We start from the raw sequence: 16859 nt of genomic DNA, 5'->3' as shown, positions 1-16859 counted from the left end.
TACAACAAGTAAAATTAAAACATAATTTTAAAATTACATAAGTAATATAAATTATTAATTATTACATCTTAAAATCTTTCAATTTTACAGTGGCGGTTTTGGGATTCAATTTTGACTGAGGCGACTAAATATTAACATACATATATACAACAATTATATACATTTACATATATATATTATATATAATAAAAACACAAACTTATAATACATTAAACAAATTGACATGTTGAAAAGATTAGAAAGTGATTAGTAGAATAGGTAGTAGAGATAGCAGATAGACGACAATACAAGCACAGACTATGATTAAACAATTCGATACGAATAGAAGATAACTGCAGTGTTGTAATTGTACGTCGTTTAGCTGATTTTTACGCAGTGTCACCAACACTGATGATAATTCAATAATTATTGTGTACTTTTTCGGCCGAGCCAATGTTTACATGCCACCTCAATCGTCGCCTATGAAGTGCATGTGGTATGCGTACGGCTCGTGTGCGTGCGGGATCGTATTATTCAGTAATATTAAATACAACTACACGTGAGAGGCACCGTCAGCGGTCGCTCTTACGGGTACGGTTGGAAGATTACGAGACCACAGTCGACACCGGGCAACAAAATCGCGTATAATTTTAGCCTGAAACAACCTGTGCCCCGTGCTCCCCGTAGTCCTTACACCCGTATAAACTGATACCATATTATTAATTACTATTAACTACAGAATGATGTTTGTATTAAAATCTAATATTCTGTTTTGACATTTTTCTATGACAAAATTCAGAACATTAATAATATATTATACAAATGAAAAAAATATAAACTATGTCTAATTTGTTTAAAAAACATATTCCTCTTACTAAATTTTTAAGTGAGGCACCGCCTCACTTGCCTCACCCCAAAAACCGCCACTGTAATTTTATAGGTATTTTCGTCTTTCTTTTATAATCAGTCCTCCCTTCTCTATCTATTACATTATTATTTTCCTTGTTCTTTTCTCCATTTTTATTCTCTAATGCTTCCGGTGTTATGCACTTATGATATGTTTATGTAATAGTCTCCTATTTTTCCACAATTCTCCCCCTTTATCTAATTTTACAATATATGACATTCTACCATCTATTTTATTTTGTATTACCCCAGGACTCCACTGTTTTCCATTTCTTTCTTTTTGTAAGTAAACCTTATCCCCTTCTCTTAACTCTTTAAATCCTTTAGCGTTTTTATCATAATACTGTTTTTGTTTGTTTTGTAATTCTATCAATATTTCTCTCACCTCAGCATATTTCCCTTTTTAATCTTCTATAGGTAATAACTAGAGCCCGGAATTATAATATTCTTTTGCATATTTTTTATGAGTCTATGCAGTCAGACGGAGGTTCGAAATCTTTACGAATCATGAAACAGGTGTAATAATGGCAAAAGTTCTTTTTGCATATTTTAAAATATTTCAAGATAAAAGAATATTTCTGATAATAAAGAATATTAGAGAATATATCGATTAATTTGTATAGATGTTCGATATTTTTGGTTGCAGTGACGTAAATAATATAAATTATATTATGTCCGATAATAGTGATAATGATATGATATTGAAAATATACTATATATTTATATACCATCGTCCATCGTATATACGATTGTTATACCCTTACGTAGTAATGTGCTGCAATCCACTGTAGTATATAAGATATGTGACTTATCTAAGATAACAATGCCCGACAAAAAATGGAATTACTACACAAAAATAGCTAGCTCCAAACAAAAAGCATATTTTATTATGATTAAAGAATATTGGGAGAATATTTTCAACTTTTTAAGAGAATATTAGCATCTTATCTTAGCTATTTGTAAAGAATATAATTCCGGGCTCTAGTAATAACCCTTTTATTTTCCTACCCATCAATATTTCAGCAGGGGATGCTAAATCTTTACTTATTGGTGTATTTCTATATTCTAGTAACGTTAGATAATAATCTTTCTTATCCTCATCTGCTTTGATCAACATTTTTTTATTGTTTGGATATGTCTTTCTACCTTTCCATTTGATTGTGCATTAGTAGGGCTCGATCCTATATGTTTTATGTGCCACTCTTTTATACATTTTTGAAACTCTTCTGGTGTGTATTGAGTACCACTATCCGATCTAATGGTTTCAGGTACCCCATGCCTATAGAAATTACTTTTAATTGCATTAATTGAGTTAAATTGTAAGCCTCATCAACAGCCCTATAAGCCGTGAATATAAGTTTTTAACTAAACTTTCATTTGTATATAATATATTTATATATTAATATATAATAATATTATATTATATGATATTTTATTAATCATTAGATGTATATGACGTGTACACTGTACATGAACACACACACATGCACGCACGCACGCACCCAATATAATATATTATAAGCTAGCGTAGTACAAAATATGTAACGCGTTATTATCGGTTGTGGGAAGTGGGGTAACGCGATCTCCAATGATCTCTAATTGTCGCAGTGCATTTGATGCTATGCCGACGAAAACAGTAGTTGGCTATAATAATATTATTATCATTTTTTTTTTTTTTATACGTGTTTCCTCAATAGAAATTATTTAGACTTCAGATAGCAGAGAACTCATCACCGAATGACTCCGATGATAATCGATAACCACCGCCACCAACACGCAATAATATTATAATACAAATAGATACGTAAATATTATGTTCATTAGTAGACTAACAGCTCGCACGCCGGTCATTAGCACTCCGTCATTGTCGACAGCACAAAGAAAACGTTTCGAGTTCTTCAAAGGTATGAGCAACTTGTCGTACGTGTCAACGGACTTGGCAGGTCCGTCGGTCGGAATCTACAGGTGATTAAATTAATTTTGTAATAATTCTTATGATGTATATTATGTATTCATATACAATTAATATACAATATACTTTATACATAATACATACTATACTATGTTATAGTATGGTTTTGATGCCTGTTAACGTATCGCATAACGAGCTGTACTCATTATTAATGATAACATCCCAGACGTACGATGACGAGTTTATATTTTTTTTTCAAATTGCTTATGACGGTCGAAGTTTTCAATTTCCATCACTCAGAGTGAGAAGTCTGGCCGATTATTTAGGAGGCACGTGTCATTTTCACCGTGACATATTTTATTGAGTGGTCAAATCGTACGTCAACTTCTCGAAATGAGACCACCTACAATAAATACCGTTGTCGTATGATTTGTGTTTGTGATGCACTCGTGATTCAAAATAATATACACATATAATTTATTCGTACATAGTGTACGGACAAAGACATCAAGTCGAATATATTATACATTATTGTGAATTTCGTTTTACGAAATGTTATTTTCTCCACACCTAGGCGATCGACTACAAGTCTTGTTGTAAGTTGTCGGTTCAATTTTTTTGATCCGCATATAATTCTCGGGACACGTTATAACATTATTCGAGTTCAAATATAGCAACGTCTAAGTTATTCTACTTGTAACGGCCATTGAAAATTATTGCTGTGGTTCTGTCAGTTTGAAATAGAAATTGCAAAATCAAACAAACTAGAAAAAATAAATTCTGTTTGAAGTGAAATGTAATCTTGACTCCGAATCCATTAAAAAATGTATTTTGGATCTGAGTAAAAACACGTCTTTGATATAATGTAATTTTATATTCTAATAATTGCACAAGTTCACATAAACAAGTTTCTTCGTGGTATATAAATCATCAAATTTGTATTAAATTATTTTATACTAAATACTATTAACATTTTTTAATTGTAATTTTAAAGTGAATGTTCTAATATTTTCAAACCAGCTATAATTAGAGATCTTTGTATAATCGTAATGTATTAACTAAAAATCAATAAAAACGTTAAATAATATTGTTTCATGTTTTTACAAACATTATTTCTTATGATAATAGGTACAAACCAAGTAAAATAAATATTCTAAAATAAATCATGGTCACTGAATAATAAAATATTGTAATTATTTAATAAATTTATACTTGGATACACAACATCATAAAAAACGTACGCAATGAGAAAATATCTTTGAAATAATTTTGTCATATTTTTATCTTCATGAGAAACATTTTAATCGTTTGTATTTTACACTTAATATTTATTTGTGAATGTATTGCCTTAGATAAACTTTTATAGGTACCTAATTGTAATAACTCCACAAACAATTGATTTAATTCTTTAATCTTTTAATCAATATAAAAAATATGATACATTTCAAATGCGTGTATACGCTTTATAATTGTTTATTAACATACTTAAAAAATAAAAATTTATAGGTACCTTTATAGTATTTTTTTGTTTTGATTAGAGTTGGTCATCATGTTATTCTTGATTGAATTTTAAACAGATTTAATTATACTTATTTAAATTATAATCTGAGTGAAAATAAATAATACATTTTGGGAATTTATATTGGTTATACAAGTTTTCGTGATACCCATTCTGTTTTTTTATGTATCTACTTGTTAATGTTGATTTAGAGTGAATATGATAATATAATTAATTAAGACTATCTTCGAAAAATTTAAGTTTATCGAACTTACAATTGCTTGATGTATTAATCTAACGAGATGATTATAGTTTTTAAATATTTTCATTCAAGTATTGAAACATTTTCTCATCGGTAACGAATAGAAAATTACAAATAAATTAATAAATTACTCCGGCATCTAAATTATATTTTATCATAAATTAAATTCTGAATAAATTAGGTAGGTATAGAAATCATTAATTGTATTTACGAACGAGCATATTTTTATCAACGAATAATTATTTTTAACTTGAGGTCAAACTGTCAACATTTTATCATGTTTCTTATTGTACTTATCATTGAACAATATCTAATTATTATTTGAACATTTAAGTATTTATTTAAGTAAGAATATTTATACGAAATTAAATTTAAAAAAAATTTTAGGGCATTATATTTATTTTGTATTCATACATTTTCACGAATGTTTTATAGATTTGTTTTATATCAGTTCTTAACAGAGGTATTTACAACTTATTTCTACGAATTTTGAACTCATTCTTCATTGTTTATTTTTTTTTATACAATATTACTAAAGGATAAGCAAAACATTCTTGAATAACATATGTTGTAACCTTTATTCACGAATAATTAAATACGGAATTTTTCCCTAATCGCATTGGTTTAATTAGTTTCGGTTCATATAATTATATTTATTTTAATAATTAAGTGTGAAAACATGAGAGATTAATGTTATAAATTATTTTAGGACATAATATTCAATTTTGATTTTTAAGCATTAATTACAACCTTATTAGCTTATATTAAACTATTTATGTATGATCAATTTATGCATTTTGATTTTTTTTAATAAGATTTTTGTTTATTAATATTATTTTATTAACAGTTTTTTGTTATACTATGGTATTAATTGTAACTATATCTAATTATAATGTCTTTATTTTAGATTAAAAAGCATCTAAAGACCAGATTATTGTATCTTTTATATAGTAATACAACTGACCTTTTAACATTAATGGTTATATTATATGAAACTTTAGTCTTCATGTTATAAATACATGTAGTATAAAATGTTAACTTCTATGTTATCAACTTATACAAGATAATATATTAAAAATATATGTATATATGTATATACAGTTAAAAACAGTTTTTATTTTATTTGTAGCCAAGCAGTTAAATACGGTGATACAGTTTATTTGTCAGGTACCTTGGGATTGGATCCTTGTACTGGTAAGCTGGTTGAAGGCGGTGCCGGACCCGAGATAAAAAAGGCACTGGAAAATATTAAACATGTTCTAGAAGCGTCTCAATCTTCTTTCAGTTCAAGTAAGTATATCAAGAAATGCAACTATTTTGTCAAAACTTACGATCATAATTAACATTAGACATTTCACCAGTTTCACCGGTTAAAAGTTTAGTTTTAAATGGTGTCACTCGGCTATAAATTGTATATTATAATATGATGGTTAACACAAGTATTGCTTTTTATTTGTTTCTAAATAAATATGATAATATAGTACATGAATGATACCACAAAATACAAATAACTTGATTCCAAACCAATGATGTACTTATAGTTCTTATAAATTGTTGAATCTTAGTCGACTATTCCATAACACAAAATTCTAATATACAACAAGATTTTAATATGGCTTCACAGTAGATATGAAATTAATGTGTTTATATTATTTTTGTTCTTCATAATAATAAATTTCATCGTTATGTTCTAATGTATAGTGGTTTTTTAAATTTATAATCTGTCATGCCTAACTGATTTTTTTAACTCAGTATATTTTTTCTCAAATTTCAGCAATCGTTGTAGTACATTTTATGATGTAATTAAAAGTCTAGTAGCGTTTTTATAATACCTTTAGTGTATAGTTATATTATATAATGTGGTATTGTTTTAAAAATATTTAAATTTAATCATGATTTATATTTAATACCTATGTCCTATAGGCATTAGTTATGTGGTATCTGCGGTGGGTATCATGTTTAATACTTTAATCACTGAAGTTGTTGATATTAATTAAACAATATATTAAATACGTTTATATACCCCTCTTATAACCCTCGACTTCCTTAACAATGTAAAATTAACGACTGTTACTACAATATATTTTATTATATTATTATAATTTATAAAAGCTAAACTGCACCTGACACACATGACACACATAATACTAAATGAATAATGATGTGAGAAAAAATATTAATAGTTTCTGATTCAGTTCCTAATCCTGCACGAAAAGTTACTTGTGCCTTTTGAACGGTTATATTTTGTATAACCACGTAGATATTAATTCATAGTTCGCTAAGCAGCAATAGACTTTATTAAGTATTCAGTGAAAATTACATGGCATGTTAAAATTTTCGAACTACGCGTATACAATTTTGTCTACATGAAATGTTCATGTGATTTGTCATATTCTATATCATGCGTTCTGGTTAAAGAACTTCTAATGAAATATTTGACGTAAAGTTTCTCCATTGTTTGTTAACTTCGAAATATACGCAACTTTTCATACAGGAAATATTTGAAGAAACTAAACATCGATATAGGACATTATAGATTTACTCAAACGTCACAGATATGAAAAAAAATTCAGAAAATTCAGTTGCCAAAATCATTTCAATATAATATCTCAACTTTTTATATACCTAACTGTATATTTTATTCTAGTTGCAATATTCTTTGATATTTGATCCGTTAAGCAAATAGGTAGGTACCTATGCTATGACTACACTGTATTGAAGTTAGTACTTTACATGTATAACGCGGTATACTTATATTATAATATTGTAACGTCTTGGGTTCTTATTATTTTGCACTTTTTCATGATTGATTCGTATAATATAAGTTTTCGTTCGATGTCGTTATAATATATGCACACTGCACAGTTATAATAGTTAATTGTTTTTCCTTTTATTTGATATTTGTAATGTATCGGATGTTGAACAAGTAATGTTGTGAAATGATCTCACATTGCGTCGGAAATATAATATATTAATATGTACCTATCGTGGGAACGTGGTCAAACCTAGTTGTTAAAAAAAAATTGCATTATAATAATTAAAGATTTAACATAATTTTAGTTAAGTGATTAAAACTTGTAACAATAAATAACATTGTAGGTAGGTAGTCTACATATAATCTACATTATTTCATAATTTTATTGTATTTTCAAATTCCAACCAAATTGTGATTACAATAAGTATAATAGACACCATTGATTATTAGCTGACTATATAAATACGTCGATGTCATAACCTTATAATTATAAAATGTTTCATTCATATAAACTTGTTTTCATTATTCTACCAACAAATTTTTATTAAAATTAAAATTAAAATTTTTATCTATTTGTCTTGTTATTATCTGATAAATTTATAACTTACAAATATACAAATTATATTTAAGCCATACAGATCTTGTAACATATTTTATTACCTATGTGTGTTTTACCAGCTTTCGGTGAATTTCCACAAATGTTATGGTATTTTTGACTAGCTACTTGGCCAGTTATGATTTTATGACTATTCATTAGGAAGTAATTAGGTACCAGATGATATCTTCATTTGCAATACATATTTGAAAAGCTTATAAATACATTTAGATATTTAATTTTTTTTTTTTAAAGGTACTAATTTTTAACGAATTATTATTATTTGGTTGAATGTCTATGCCAGTGGTTCCCAACTCAATAATAGGTAGGTACAGACCACTTTTTTAAAATCGTCCACCATCACGGACTTTGATTTATTCATTATCACCTTTCTCCCACTATATCACTTATATTTTTCTTCATAATATTGAAAAAAATTCTTTGGCATCGGAAACCACTATAGATGAGTCCACAGACTACCAGTTGGGAAATATTTGTCTATGCAAACAATATTATACAATATAATAATATGTAGAATAACCAAATTATATTATATATTATATATAATGTAATAAGTAATGAAAATTCAAAAGACGAATTACTTTAACAATATTAATAATGAGCACCATACTTCATTTCATATCATACGTATGATTTACAAACTCAAAATAAAATAATAATAAAAAAAAAAAACAGTATCAAATAAAATTTATTTTATTTATAAATTATTCAATACACTTAGGTGTACAATAACACAAAAATAATAGTAAGTAACATTTAAAAACAATAATATTTTGTTTAAAATGTAAAGGGTGAATTATTTATCTTGGATATTGTCATCCTTGTGATTATGTAATAAAACTAAAAGGTACTCCTTTATTTTGGTGATAACATGTTTGGATAATTTTTAAGAGTGTATATATTTTTATTATTTTCAGTCGTTAAGACCACGGTTTTGTTAGCTGACATAAAAGACGGCCCAACGGTGAACGAGATTTACAAGCAATGTAATTATGCGGGCTCATTTGAATTTCACAATAGACTGCACTAAGTACTGATTAAAAACAATAATTTGCTTCTTTATTTTCTATTTAACAGTTTTTGTGCCACCATATCCGGCTAGAGCAATGTTTCAAGTGGCCAAATTGCCCTTAGTAAGTATTAAACAAAACTGACTTTAAAATATCATTGACGTGATCAATATTATAGTTCGTTATTTTTATCTGTCACTATTTATGTGAAAACACTTAATATGACTTCTTTCTTTTAGTTTTCGGAGGTCAACAAAATTACCGAATCATATTCGTGTTACTCGGGATGTTAAATTATGTGATGATTAATCTTTTTGTATGTTTATTTTTATAGGATGCCAAAGTCGAAATAGAAGTTATTGCCGCAGTTAACAAGTAATCGCAATAATAAGATATATTTTAATTTTGTTTGTTAAAAATATGTTTTATAAACTTGCTACGTGCAAGGGAAATAATCTCTAAATATGTTATTTACAATATTAAATATGCTGTATACACACAAAAGCGAGGATTTAATGCATATTCAGGAAAAGAAGTGTTTGTCTGACACAATTGAAAATGTAAAAAATTATTTGTTTTTATTTTACTTTCTTAAATATTTTTCGGAGAATTGTTGATAAAAGTTTACTGTAGTATAATATTATTATGATTGATTTTAATTATTTTGAAATATTCCTTATTCAAAAAATGTACAACCTCAATTAGATCAACTACATGAACCTACTATCACCTACTTTTTGCGTTTCTCATTTTTAATACCTAATTTTTTTAGATTTTGATTTCCTCCGCATGGAGTTAATTAGGAATTCAAGTGCATTTATACACATCCTCAAACCGGCGGGAAATGCAAATTTCCTTAACATATTCTAATCTAACAGAGGAAATAAATTTAAGTGAGAGACCCGGTCGTATATGGAAATAGGGTTACTATGGCCTCCACTAACAAACAAGTAGGTACCTGGTTTTAATATCATTCATGAGCATTTCTGGTTATGACATTCTGGACAGGTAATGCTAAGTAGGAACACTACGTTTAATTCGGCGTCATCAACATTGTGGTTGTCCTGTTGTTATTGGTCAACACGCCAACGGTAATTCCGTTTTCCAACATTGCTGTGCCGTTTTCTTTAATTGCGTCTTGTTTGCTGAAAATCGTTTTGCGTGGAAATCGTATTGATTTGTCGGCGGCCGACGATGTACCTGTGTCACTACTCTCATTGATCGCTACAATTGTAGGTTGCCAGGACTTGTTGGGCATCAACTGTTTCATCGAATTCACCTGGAGACAGTTTCATAAGCAAATTAAAATAATCTCTTTACGAAAACGCTTTAATAATATACGGCAAAAATAATACTAAATATCTTTACATTTTAAAAACAAAATAATATAATATATGATGTTTTATTATAATATTTATAAGTATAAACATTACATTTTTAGCAAGATTATTATATTATAATATTGAACTTATATTTTGTAAATTGGCATTGAAATTAAAATATGAGATGTGTAATAAAAATAAAATAAAATGTTTAGCCTGTAAAATGCGTGGAGCACATTTTCACTTATGTAAACTTAAATTAATTAAAAATACAAAATAATTTACATAGTATTCGTTGTACTTTGAAAATTATTTGCGATTTCCGCTTTGAAATGTTAAATTAAAATATATGTCATCATTTTAATACTATAAAAAATAATTATAATTAATTGATTAATAATAATTTATTTAAATCAGCTATTATAACCTTTAAAATGTGAATCATCGTATGTTTCCGTTTATTCATTAGGTAAAGTATTATACCTAGTTGAAAGTGTTGAAACATGGAAAAATGCTATAGAGATAGACCATCCTGTATATGTCTTCTTTTTTTATAATAAAAGAAATTTACAATCTATTTACAAGTTTATATTAACTATCATTATAACTATTATTATTATTATTATTATTATTAACTATTATTTATTTTCATTAACTTATATAATAAGTAAATGTGATGATAGTTACAAGATGTGAAAACTTGAGGGAAGAGAGCATCCAGTGACACTATTTCCAATTTAAACTTAGGGGGGGGGGGTGGCAGGTAACTTTATAGTAGTGCTTATTGTTAAACTTGCTAATATTGATTTAATTCATAAGTACCAAACGATATCATATTATGTCACATGCATAACAATGCCTACAATTATAAATTATAATATATTTATTGAGTATTTGAGCATTGTAGTATAATAGGTTATTTATTTATATAAGTAGTTTATAAATGATACGGGTATGTATATTAAATAGGATGGAACTATTAAAATATTATGATTTGGTGTCTATCTGAAAAATTTAATGAAAATCAGATTATTGTAAATATTTAAAAAGTGTAAAAAATATTGTATGTGAACAACCTGAAGCACGCGATACAATTATTTTTTATTGTAATATTATATTAATTTTGTAGATCGAAATGAGGATTATAAATAGAAGTAGGTTCATGCAAAGACGCTAAGTTATCCAAAAGGAATAACTAGTTTTGTATAAGTTACTTCTAAAAAGTAATGAAGTTACTTTGTTCTTATCTTAAATAAAATTACATTAATTTTCAAATAGAAAAGTAACTATGTTACTTTCTCGTTACAAAATCAAAAAACTATTCCTTTTTTATTTTAAAAGTAATTTATTTTCTATCTATAAGCAATCTAACTAAAAATATTTAAAAGGTTTGATTTTAAAAAGATGTACAAAAATAAAAGTTATAAATACACATTTAACTCGATGTACATTCAGGTACAAACGATATATAGAGTGATTCAACAAGCATGCTCAGCCCCATTTTTTCCTTTAATAATGAATTTATTCTAATTCAAATTTTTAAATATTTAATTAACCTACTCAAAGACCATATTTTCAAATTCATGAGAATTTTTGTATTATTTAAGGAGTCTCCAGTGGCAAACTTCTGTTTTTTTTTTCAAATGAGAACCCTCATTTTTTACTGTAAATTATTATTTAGTAGATAATTAAAAAAAACTTAACTACTCCTAACTATAACGTGTGACGCTAGAAATTGCTTATCAGAAGTAATTTTTATTATATTTCCGTTACTTGTAAATAATTCTTATGAAATTACGTTACGCATTAGAAGCAATGTAATTCCGTTACGTTAATATCCAATAATGGGAATGACTAATGAGACTTATAAATTATTATGACTTATGAGGGTGCCTATTGAAACTGATGAAGACTATATTATGAGGTGTGATGAATAAATTTGATGAGGCAATTCTAATTTAAAGAGAATTCAAGCAAAAATTACAAATTTCTTAGGATAAAAAATTGACCCAACTGTTAAGAGAATAGATATAAGCATTTTAATTCCCAACTGTTTTACCTCGTCAAAATGACTACTGCTGAAGCTTCTGCTATGGCTATGGTGTCTCTGCCATTTGTAGTCCAAGGCGGGCATGCCATGATCGGGACTTATTCCACTGGCCCCTTTGCAAGATCTCCAAGTTTCCTGACAAATAATTAATAAAAAAATGTGCGTTAAATAAAAGATGTCGATAGATAGGCAAATATTTGTACATCAAACAATAATTTAATCGACTATTTAAATTAATTAATTAACATATTTGTATGTACATAAAATATTATTTGGTTGGTTAAATTTATAATAAACAAAATTATAAATTCATTAATCGATGGCGCATGTATTAAAAAGTTTACAGTTTTTAAATATTTCCGCGTTTACCATGTGTTTCAATATTATAAGGTCTTTACTAATAGTTTATTTAGCCTATATTCTCAACTAATAAAAATAATAATTTTCATAACAATGATATTGAATTTATACCAACATCTACCTACATAATATTGGATCGCCTAATTTTAATCTATAAATACAAATTCATAAATCTAAAATTATTTCAATAATTTCGATAGTTAAACATTTGTATAGGTACTACCACCTAATACCTATAACTACAAAATATATTATTTTTTTTGTGTTTATTATTATGTTTTATTCAATCTGTTTCAAAGGATAACAATAAGAATCATTTTATGATAGAAGCTAAGATAAAAAAAAAAATAATAATATATAAAATGGCAGATTTGACGGGTTGTAGAGGCCTCCCAGTGGAGGTACTACGAAATTAGTACGTACTACTACGTAAGATTTTCTTAGGCTAGGTTATTATTGTACATATATTCACTTGGCTAGCAGGTCGTGACACCATTGTCTTTTTAATCTCTTAGTTGGGTTACCTGGTATAGAAATAGATGATAGATCAGAGATTAAGAGATTTGTATGGTGGGCTAGGCGGCTATTGAAACGTTTATAATGTGTTTTCGCTAATTCAGAGACATACGGAATTTTGAGGTGAGAGTGGAGGGTGTGATTAGAGACAAAGAATGGCGCATTAAGAATTGTACGTAGAGATTTTGATTGGAATCTTTGGATGCGGTTGATGTTGGAGATTTTGGCAGCGCCCCATAGTTGGATCCCATAAGTGCGAATGGGCCTGAGTAGGAGCTTATTAGAGAGTTTCATATGCTTAGATGTTAGAAGTGGACGAAAGAGACGGAAGCGGTCGTTAAGTGTACGGATTTTACTACTTATATGAGGTTTCCAGTTGAGGTGGCGATCAATAAGGGTGCCAAGGTATTGTACACACTGGGCAGGAGGGAGCGGTTGGTTATTGAGGAATAGTGTTGGACATATGCCGTGGCGAAGTGCGAAGGTACCGTGGATAGATTTAGCTTCATTCATTTTTACTCCCCAAGTTTTGTACCAAGGGCAAAATATTGATTGTAAGATTATTTTGGTATTTTACAATCATGTGTCAGCAGGGACTATAATTACTTAATACATATACTCTACGCAGTAATTTAAATTTTAAAAACCGTATTTATTTCAGGTTATAAAACACAAAAAATAAAAATAAAAATAAGGAACGCAGTTCAGGAAGGTCGAACACATTCCTTCCACACACTAACACAAGCTCACTCTCTCCTCTCTCTAGCCGTTGTATGGACTATGGCATGGTAGTGATACCAACACATTCAGTTAAATATACAGTATTTCTCACTGATCATCAAATCTTACGATTTTAGAAATAGATACATGCAACTAAAAATGTTTTGATTTTTCTGTGCTTTGAAATTCCGGAATTTTCTTTGTATTCAAGTTATCTATTAATATCCAATATATGAGTACATTTTAAACAAGCTTAATCGAAAAGAAGTTTCTATTTCCAAGAGCAGTGGACCACAAGAAACAAATAAAATGTTGATAGAATCTGTTGAGTTTTTGCAAGTGTTTAAAGAAAAAAATTACTTTGATGCAGTGGACTGTAGTTTACAATATTTTCCAATAATTTATATATGTTTATTGTTTTTATTAGAATTAATTTATACCTTCATTTAAATTTATGGTTGTGGTGCACACGTATATTTGGACAATACAAAATTATACAGTTGAAATATATTAGTATGATATACCTACGATAAGCGTAGGTATATAATAATAATAATCATAATAAAAGTAATGACAATTATAATAATTATTATTATCATTGCACATACTGTTCATACAAATAACCAAATATTTACAATCGTCCAGTATTTACTGATTAGAATCTTTGGAAGTAGGTATAGTCTATATTTTACAAAATTGAAAACTATAGTTTTTTTTTATTGTTACAGCATCTACATTCAGATTATTAGCTTACAATTATATTATATAGTTATGTATATAAAGGTTTTTTACAATGATGTTTAAAAACTAAAAAATAAAAATAAAGTTAAATTAAGTTATACATTTAATTTTTTTTTTTTTAATGTGATTATTTTATATGTCAGTATAGGGTCCTATAGCTTCGCATATATTGTCTTACATTTCATATTGTTTTCTGGCCTCCGTGAAGATTTGGCAGAGGATTATGATGTGTTTGACTGTAATGAAACAATTGCAAGAGTGGAAGTCTTTTCCATTAGGTAGAGGAAGCCATGAGTATTGAGTAGCTCTCGTGTGACCAATTCTATGTCGGTTCATAATAACTTCTTCTTTTCGATTTGAATAGTTGAGTTTTGGCCAAGGTTCGACTGAGTGTTTTATTTCCCTTAGTTTATTTTCGGTAACTTTACGCCAATCTGAGTCCCATAGTTGCATGCAGCATTTGTCCACGTGCCTGATTATATCAATTTGAGACTTAAGAGAAAGTGTTAAGGAGTTAGGGTTACTTATAGCATTTCGGGCTGCTTTTTTTGCTCCTTCGTTTCCTATGATATCACAATGACCCGGAGTCCATATAAAATGTATGTATTTATTGGATAAATATATTATATTTTTTATCTTTATGACTAAGGAATTAATGTGAGTATTATATTTGGTAGAACACTGAGTAAGTAGGAACAAATGTTGACTCTGTCATAATTTGTTTCAACAACTGTTTGGACTCCTTTGAAAAGTGCTATGTATTCAGCCGTATAAATGCTGCTATGACTATGTAATTAGAATATGGAATACTTGAGTAGAACTTGTGTATAATTGCCAAACCTGTTGAGGTTTTGGATGGAGCTGTATAGATTTGTGAACTATTATGTTTATCCGTATGAATTAATTCATTAAATACATTTTGATAGACTATTTAGAGTGTTTCTTTTTTTATAAGGGCATTAAGACTAGTATCAATTTTATTTCTAGTTATGTAAGCTCTAGGGGTGGGGGTAAGGCTTGTTCCATATTCAAGGATTGTGTCAGGAGAGATGCTGTTGTTGGACATTTCATTACGAAGTCTTGTATTCAGTGTTTTTCTGAGATTTGTGTGAATTATCAGGAGTCAATAAAATGCTGGTTATATATTTGCGGAGTGATAATAGTATTTTTGTGATATTGAAGTGGAGGTTCCCCAGTGATGGCTAATAAGCTGGAGATAGGGCTACTTCTGAAGGCTCCAATTTCACATCTTACACTGGTGTTATGGACCGGGTCAAGAATTTTGGATATATTACAATTCGAATTTCCATAGCAGATTGAGCCGTAGTCTAGTTTTTATCTAACTAGTGATCTATACAAATTTAATAAAATTGAGTACTCGACATCCCATTCTAGATAGCTAAGCGTTTAATTACTCTTAGGTTTTTGTAGGCTGATCTTTTAATTTTCAAAATGTGAGGTTTCCATGTTAATTTAGAGTCGAAGGTAAGACCAAGAATAGCGATGTTTTCAGAAAGAGGCCAACAGATGGTATTTAAATAGATTTTGGGTTTGATTATATTCTTTTTGTTGGAGAAAATTATATATTTGGTTTTATAAGGAGAAAAATAAAAGCTAAATTATGACACAATTTTGACAGCTTATTGAAGCAGTTTTGTAGTACTTTAGTTATTAAAGAGATTGAATTTCTTTCGACGTAGATATGTGTATCGTCAGCAAAGATAATTGATTTAATTCGTTTCGGTACGAAGTCGGGGAGATTGTTGATCGCAGTTTGAAATTTAAAAAACACTGAGCAAAATTTATAATTATACAGTGGACTCGGTCCACTAAGTCTACTAAGGAAACGAGAAATATTTAGTAAAAACTGTTTACCTAGTATAGAACATTATTTATTTATTAGTTTATTAAATACCGTAGGTTTACCTCTACTCACTTTGAAAGCGGTCCTAAATTTGTACGACATAAGATTGTACAGAAGCGGGTTTATGGTGGCTGACAAGTAGTATAAGATTCCAGATACGTAATTTAGCACCTGATATACGTTTGCATCGATTATCGAAGTACTTGAGTAGTCCTCATGATTCACGTCTCCGTATATGGCAACCAGCCTTTGCGCTTGAAATGGCGCCCAGCAGACGAAAAAGGCCACCACCACGACAACTGCAAAGTAAAGTTAAAACTATATTGGTCAAACTAAAAATTTCAAGCA

At 28.5% G+C, this 16859-nt stretch overlaps 2 protein-coding genes across 3 annotated transcripts in view; one reads left to right on the top strand and one right to left on the bottom strand.

Moving 5' to 3' along the window:
- The first annotated feature begins 2513 nt into the window (after positions 1-2513).
- On the top strand, positions 2514-9597 carry LOC107166161 (reactive intermediate imine deaminase A homolog UK114). The gene is made up of 5 exons (XM_015514716.2): positions 2514-2850; positions 5687-5847; positions 8846-8914; positions 9006-9061; positions 9273-9597. Exons 1-5 carry the CDS (start codon positions 2699-2701, stop codon positions 9315-9317), a joined length of 483 nt encoding a protein of 160 aa, XP_015370202.1. The 5' UTR covers positions 2514-2698; the 3' UTR covers positions 9318-9597.
- Positions 8606-16859, bottom strand: part of LOC107166160 (pyrokinin-1 receptor-like) — a 60377-nt gene continuing 52123 nt past the window's right edge. Inside the window, exons 6-8 of one of the 2 annotated variants that reach the window (XM_015514712.2) lie at positions 16584-16810; positions 12320-12445; positions 8606-10217 (exon numbers count right to left, since the gene is read on the bottom strand). In XM_015514712.2, coding sequence (XP_015370198.2) covers positions 9972-10217; positions 12320-12445; positions 16584-16810 — 599 coding nt within the window. In that variant the 3' untranslated portion in view covers positions 8606-9971. Of the gene's footprint in view, positions 10218-12319; positions 12446-16573; positions 16811-16859 lie in introns of both variants that reach the window. The other variant, XM_015514713.2, reaches the window with a different exon arrangement.

This window comes from Diuraphis noxia, unplaced genomic scaffold (genome assembly GCF_037042655.1).
Source record: "Diuraphis noxia isolate RWA-SAM2 unplaced genomic scaffold, SU_Dnox_SAM2 contig0002, whole genome shotgun sequence".
In the NCBI taxonomy this organism is placed as follows: Eukaryota; Metazoa; Arthropoda; class Insecta; order Hemiptera; family Aphididae; genus Diuraphis; species Diuraphis noxia.
This window is presented reverse-complemented; position numbering and strand designations above follow the sequence as displayed.

Excerpts from the sequence above, each read along its gene's own strand:
- LOC107166161 (XM_015514716.2), top strand. The coding sequence starts at position 2,699 with ATGTTCATTAGTAGACTAACAGCTCGCACGCCGGTCATTAGCACTCCG. Across the intron at positions 2,851-5,686 it reads CCGTCGGTCGGAATCTACAG|CCAAGCAGTTAAATACGGTG; the intron begins GTGATTAAATTA and ends TTTTATTTGTAG. Across the intron at positions 9,062-9,272 it reads AAGTGGCCAAATTGCCCTTA|GATGCCAAAGTCGAAATAGA; the intron begins GTAAGTATTAAA and ends TTATTTTTATAG.